The 6,995-nt window shown below is 36.8% G+C and overlaps 1 protein-coding gene across 1 annotated transcript; it reads right to left on the bottom strand.

Moving 5' to 3' along the window:
* Window positions 1-297: 297 nt before the first annotated feature.
* Window positions 298-4,460, bottom strand: LOC115213317 (zinc finger protein 879-like). The gene is made up of 2 exons (XM_029782252.2): window positions 3,845-4,460; window positions 298-1,755 (listed from the first exon to the last, which is right to left on the bottom strand). Exon 2 carries the CDS (start codon window positions 1,622-1,624, stop codon window positions 593-595), a length of 1,032 nt encoding a protein of 343 aa, XP_029638112.2. The 5' UTR covers window positions 1,625-1,755; window positions 3,845-4,460; the 3' UTR covers window positions 298-592.
* Between the last annotated feature and the right edge of the window lie 2,535 nt (window positions 4,461-6,995).

Here is a 6,995-nt window from a genome sequence, read left to right as displayed (position 1 = left end):
TTTGATCTCTATGTGTCTAACACACATGGACATGCCTACAAAGTCAGAAAACAACACAGCTCCCATGACTTTCGGAAACATTTTTTCACGCTCAGAGTTGCTGAAGCATGGAATAAACTGCCTGCGTCAGTTGTTGACTGCCATGACACTGCATTCTTTAAGGCCCTCATGCTTTCCGAAATCCGCTGAAACTACACCTGATTATATATACACTTTAGATGAGTTGCAGTGCACCTGAGCACTGTACACAATTATTATTATTATTATTATAAAAGTCAGTGGTAAGATTTATCATCATTAAAAGTACATTTATGTGTAGATATATAATCACTGCGATTAAATGATTTCCCACAAATAACACAGCTGTATGGTTTTTTCCCAGTATGGGTACGATTATGCCTTATTAAACAACTCAAGTTAGAAAATGCTTTGCCACAGATTTCTAGTGTGTGTATGTATGCTTTTTTAAGCTGCCACTATTGGAAAATTTCTTCCCACAAACTTCACACTGATATGGTTTTTACCCAGTATGAGTGCGTTTATAAACTAATAGGACAGATATTTCAGAAAATATTTTCCCATTTATTTCTCATTAGTGTGGCTTTTCTCCAGTATGAATACGGTTATGTATCATTAAGCTGGTCTGAAATGAAAATTTTTTTCCACATATTAAACAGTGATATGGTGTCTCTCCTGTGTGAATACGTCTGTGGGTTTTTAAACTACCATTTTGAGAAAATGCTTTGCCACAGATTTCACAGGAGTATGGTTTTTCTCCAGTATGTACACGTTTGTGATTTCCTAAGCTGCTGATATCAGGAAAATCTTTTCCACAATCTTCACAGTGATATGGTTTCTCTCCTGTGTGACCACGTTTATGCCTCATTAAGGTTTCTCTGTTTGTAAATCCTTTCCCACATACTTCACAATGATATGGCTTCTCTCCAGTGTGAATACGTTTGTGAACTGTTAAAGACTTTTTAACAGAAAATGCTTTATCACAGATTTCACAGTGGAAAGGCTTCGAATGAACACCTCTGTGTATTTCACAGGCACCTGCATTAGAAAAAGCTTTCCCACAATCATCACACTTGTATGGCTTCTCCCCAGTATGAGTACGTTCATGTCTTGTTAAATTACCAACTTGAGAAAATGTTTTGCCACAAATTTCACAATGGTATCGTTTTTCTCCAGTGTGAATAAGCTGATGAAGTCTTGCACTACTACAGTCTGAAAATGCTTTGCCACAGATTTCACAGTTGTATGGTTTCTCTCCTGTGTGTGTACGTTTATGTGTTTTTATATAACCTTTAGTGGAAAATGATTTTCCACAGATTTCACAGTGAAATGGCTTCTCTCCAGTGTGTGTACGTTTGTGAATCTTTATATTATCTTTATAAGAAAATGATTTTCCACATATTTCACAGTGAAATGGCTTCTCTCCTGTATGTGTACGTTTGTGTTCTCTTAAATTTCCTTTTTGAGAGAATGTTTTCTCACATACGTCACAGTTGTATGACTTCCCCCCAGTATGAGTGCGCCTATGAATAGCTAAATTAGATTTTGTAGTCAGATCTTTGCCACAAATATCACATTTGTAACATTTGCTCACTTTCTGAAACATTCTCTCAGTTAATTTTTACAGTCTTATCCTTTCATTCTGAAGACATAAATTGGTTGATAAATCTTTCTACCCTAACACAGCAGACTCTCAGTATCCTCTGCAGAAAATCTTCTTTCCATTGGAAATATGTCCTGAAAGAAAAAGAAAATAAATATTAGATACTAATGACCAAAAAGTTGTGAAATGAGTAGCTATTTGTGTATGTGATTGACTCTTCTCAATAATATCTCAAAATCACAAATTAGCAACTCTCCACTTTTATTTATGTTGTCTCTGTTCAGGTGTAATAGAATATTCCCTAAGTCCTAATCATTATTATTTAATGTCCATTTTCGATGCTGATAGGAACCAGCAAGGCCCCACCAGGCTCCATTGTCTGTTTTGGCATGGTTTCTACAGCAAGATGCCCTTCCTAATGCCAACCACCTTATAGAGTGTATAATGCATTCTCCCCTAAGTAAACATTTCTAAAAGAAATGCTTTCCCTCGTTTGTGGTGGGTGAGAGTGTTATTGTCTTATTTGGCAGCAATCTTTATATATGAAAGTAGGGTTGTGTGTCTGTCTCCTACGATTTAGATTCCTAACTACTCCCACATTTTGCGGTGGTTTAACCAAAACCAGGTATCTTATAGTCGTGATTCATATCGAGCCCTTTTGGGTATTAGCATGAGTCTACGATTTTTAAAATAATTTACCATCATTTTTTCCATTTTAATGCATTTTTTCGCTATTATATAAGGGAAGTAACTCTCTAAAAATGTCTATGATGAGTCAACGATTTAAAAAAAAATTTACCATAATTTTTTTCCATTTTTAATCCATTTTTTTGCTATAACTCTCTAAAAATGCTTTATAGTTATTTCCCTTACAAACCCGAGCAACGCCGGGCGATACTGCTAGTAATTAATAATGCTTTCCTATATATTGCAGAGTATGCTTCTATCACCTGTTTGAATACATCTGTGATAAAACAAACTAACCAATCGTTCATAGATTGAAACTAGGCAGATTTAGATAAGTAGATGTTTTCATTTAACGTGTTCAGAAGAAGCTTCATAAGAAATATGTAGAATTCTCTCCATTATCACCATTCAGTGTTTTTGGCTATTTCAGGCACCGAGCTAGCTGATACCTGAGCATACCTGGGAAAACGCTTAGTGCCATTTCATCCAACTTCACATTCTGACCATGTCGTTCATTCTTTTCAGTCAATGAAATAAGGAAGAGTTCAATACATGCATTGATAGAAAAAAATTCACTGCCCAACTCTCCTCAAATTGTACCAAAATCTTAATACTTTTTGTTATTTTGAGAAAAGGAAAAAAAAAAAAAAATCAGAAATCTTCTTTAGCATGAAATCCGTTTCCTTCCGAAGTCTCTAGATCAGTGGTTCCCAAAGTGGGTGGTATTAACCCACTGCGGGGCGATTCATGTAAAAACATCGGGTGATAATGGAGTAGTGATTCATGTAAAAACAACAAAATAATGAATTCTTAGATTAAGTTTTATTTGTGAAATTTCATACTGTGCCAAATACATATATTTTTCAAATAATCTGTATACACGGCAGTGAACTGGAAAAGTCGTAAGCGGTGTAAGGGCACCGACTTTAAAATCTAACCAGGTTATTTTGCGTGTCATGTCTCCTGGGATGATATACTAAGTACCCGAAAGGATGAAAGGCAAAGTCGACCTCGGCGGAATTCTGAGTTCAAATTCCGCCGAGGTCGACTTTGCCTTTCATCCTTTCGGGGTCGATAAATTAAGTACCAGTTACGCACTGGGGTCGATGTAATCGACTTAATCCGTTTGTCTGTCTTTGTTTGTTCCCTCTATGTTTAGCCCCTTGTGGGTAATAAAAAATCAGATATACTAAGTACCAATCAAGAACTGGAATCAATTTCTATTTTCCCGCAATCAGATAAACGAAAGGGGAAACGACCGTTCACGGACAAGTACATTTTTTAAAACACTCTCCGGACACAGGAAACTTTCTAATATTTACCAGCAAATGTGAACCTGGACACAGAACCATCGCACCTATCCACGACAGCCGAGTGTTTAAAAGACCAGCGGACAACACAAAAACACAAATAACAGTAATTTACTTAATTAGGCTGACCCTTAATTAACAGAAAGTCTTTTATATCGACCCAGAATGGGAAGCAAATATCTATTTTAAACACATAAAATTAATAGATAAATAAACGTTATCTTACCTTAATATACTGCTTTACCTGAATAACGACCCTTTGTTAGCATCAATCATAAACAACAGCCGCTAAATAACTATAATTCCCGACGTGAAGACACAGCTTCGGTAACGGTTATCTTGGAGACTCAGTGGTGGTGTTATATGAATTCTATTGGTCATTTCATGTCACGTGGCCTACAAATTGAAATTTCTTTCGTTCTTTATTTGTCAGAAGAGTTTCTTAGCAGCCGGAGTGTTTGGGATTTTGGATATAGTAGTACAATATATTCATAGGGCATATCCTGCAATTTATGTCGTAGCTTCCTGAAATAGCCTCGGTCGAACTTCCGCGCGAATTTGCAAGCAAAATTCTAATCGTAGCTTGGACAGATGGGCATACCATTAAAGTGAATTCTGAGATTTAGCCTACTAGAGCATATGGACGTTTTAACCAAATTATCATAATTCTGAGAAAAATGCGTGGTGTGGGTCCATGCGATCATATTTGGTGCTAAACGAAATCTTTGGGGTGAAAAGCTTCAGTTTTCACACAAGATATGCATTGTATACTTGTATTGCATCCCATTTTTTCAGTGCTAAAATTAAATTTGGAGAGATTCCTCGTCACGCGAAGTTCTTTTATCAAAATATTGAATATCAATGAAAAGAACAGACAATTTCTTTCAATTAAGATCAAATTGAAATCTTTGGTAAATACGAAAAATGTACAAGGGAAATGGACGTGAACTTTAAAATTAGTTAAAGATTTCTGGCTGCTTTTAAACCTTAAACACCTCTAGAGTTGGCAGAGACTTGTGCACGTGATTGCTGAAGATATTTTCATGACTAGTTAAGACTGTCGGAAGCCTTTTGGAAACAAAAGCGTAGTTAGATTGAGTACAAATTGATGTAGGGTTAACAAAATGTTTAGAAGGTAAAATTAAATCAAGAGGAGGCTTATTTGTACGAAATAGAGAAGCATCCTTTCGATTGTAACCAAAGTTTGGTAGCTCTCAGCACATGTGCTGAGCATTTGAGAACTGGAAATAGTTCGGAGTTGCTTGTCATTGGAAATGTAAACATTAATTTAAGATACATTCAGAAAGACAGGGGAAAAGAAAAGGAATGTTTCTGTGAGGTGACTGGAAGTAACTGAAAGGGACTTTGTTAGAGTTATTGCCCTTGGTAAGTTTGCAGCAAAGTGAGGTACTTTAGGACTTTGTGTGTATAGATGGCGGAATGGGAAGAAACGGTTTGTACGATGGAATTGGTTGCAGAGATTTATCCACAGAACTACTCTGAGAACAACATTGTTTGAGAGATGAAGGGAACAAGGATTCTTCTTAGTCATAAGTGATCTTTTGGTATACAAAGATCAGTTGGAGTTTAGGAACTGGGTAAAGGTTATCTAATTTGCAAGGATGGGTGGTTTGGTTCGAGCAGTCTAGTTGTGTCTGGACGGCTGGAAGTAAAGCATTCAGGGCCATGTGAGATATGGATGGACATAGGCAAAGAATCAGTGGAGTCACCAGCCTTGATCTTTCTGATGGATCAACATGATACTAAGATAATTAATACAACTGGTGCAGCTCTGCCTATTCGCCTTACTCATTGTCATAGGGAAGGGATCAGTTCACTTAACAAGTGCAAAGATGATTATGGGTTGGGTGTTTGGGATAAGAAAGATATAAAGACTATTTGGAATGACTGTGAATCAGTCAGCTTGTGAGATGAAAGGAGACGAGTTGGTGTAGAGAAGTGAGGGCTGAGAAAGATTCGAGATGAACCTAGTGTAGGTGGGGAGAGGGATAGTTCTTCATCTGTCACATCCAAACAGTTGTCGGTGTCATGATATGGCGAAATCATGCACATCCTTATAACTGTGAATTTAGGTAGTGTCAAAAGATGCTTTCCAGAAACAGTGGCTGTATGGAATTACTGGAAAGTTCAGTTCCTGTGTCTTTATCTTCATTCAATAGTGATTATTTACCTAGATTTACTAGAAAGTCGAAGTACTATGCCACCAGATACATCACAACTATGATAATATAATCAATAGTGACATTTCTGAATACTCACCATATCCTCATGACAACCATGGGGCTTTACATCAAAATGACATAATACTGTTATACTCGACAATGGTCATCTTGTGCGAATTCAACAAACACACACTATATCAGACCCAATCAAATCAAATCAAATTTATTGGCAGGAGAAGAGTACAATGTGTTTAAGCCATATAAAAGAAAAAAAAAACAGTTGTTGTTATATACACTCTTATACATATTTGCCACAGCCTCTTTGAACGGGGGAGTGGTGGGCAGTTGAAAGACATCTTGTGGTAGCTCGTTCAGCATGATCCAACCATATTTCATCTTCTCTTCAGCTTAATCATTAATCTAGTTTCTTTCCTAAAGCGCTTTCATCCAACATCTTGTGACCTCCTCAGTGATTCTCAATCCCATGTCTCTTCTTATTCTGCTTATTCCATTTTGCATTTCTGTGGTATGTATCCTTATCTACGCAACAACTTGCAGCTGTATCTGGGTGTGTGTTTTGTGTGCATATGCGTATCCTTACTACATTTTTTGTACCTGGATCTTTTATTTTTCTTCTTTCTCATTGTCTTTAGTATGTCTTGTGTTTGTGTACACAGGTTTATGTATTATACTGCATCTATCTGTATTTCCTCTTAATCTTTCGTCATCAGGTTGCCCAGTTTGGTAGAGTGGAGTCAATCCATTCATGTTTTCTATTGAGGCTCAGTCCATCCACTACTGTATATATGGCCACCATAATCTAGTCTGTACTGATAATATCTTAACATCTATGTTATTAACGAAGCCTCCATGTTCTAATTGAGCATGTTGGTAGAGCACTGTTGACCTTCTCTCCTCCCTCACCTGTATGTCATCGTCTTGTTTCTCTACCATATCTCACACTGTAAGCTACATTCATAGCTTAAGTTTTTCTGTGGGTTCATCCTACACACTATACAGCTGCTTTCCCTACAGGTGGTTCTTTCAAATGGATATGTGTTTCTGATCTAGGATTTCATGGAGATCCCTGTCCTTTCTACTACTAAATTCATCTCATCTAAGGTTTTCCAAAAATTATATGCTTGTTCACCTACATCAATGAACATAATACTCTTGTATTTTTAGTTATCTTAC

Source organism: Octopus sinensis, linkage group LG6 (assembly GCF_006345805.1).
Source record: "Octopus sinensis linkage group LG6, ASM634580v1, whole genome shotgun sequence".
Classification (NCBI taxonomy): Eukaryota; Metazoa; Mollusca; class Cephalopoda; order Octopoda; family Octopodidae; genus Octopus; species Octopus sinensis.
This window is presented reverse-complemented; position numbering and strand designations above follow the sequence as displayed.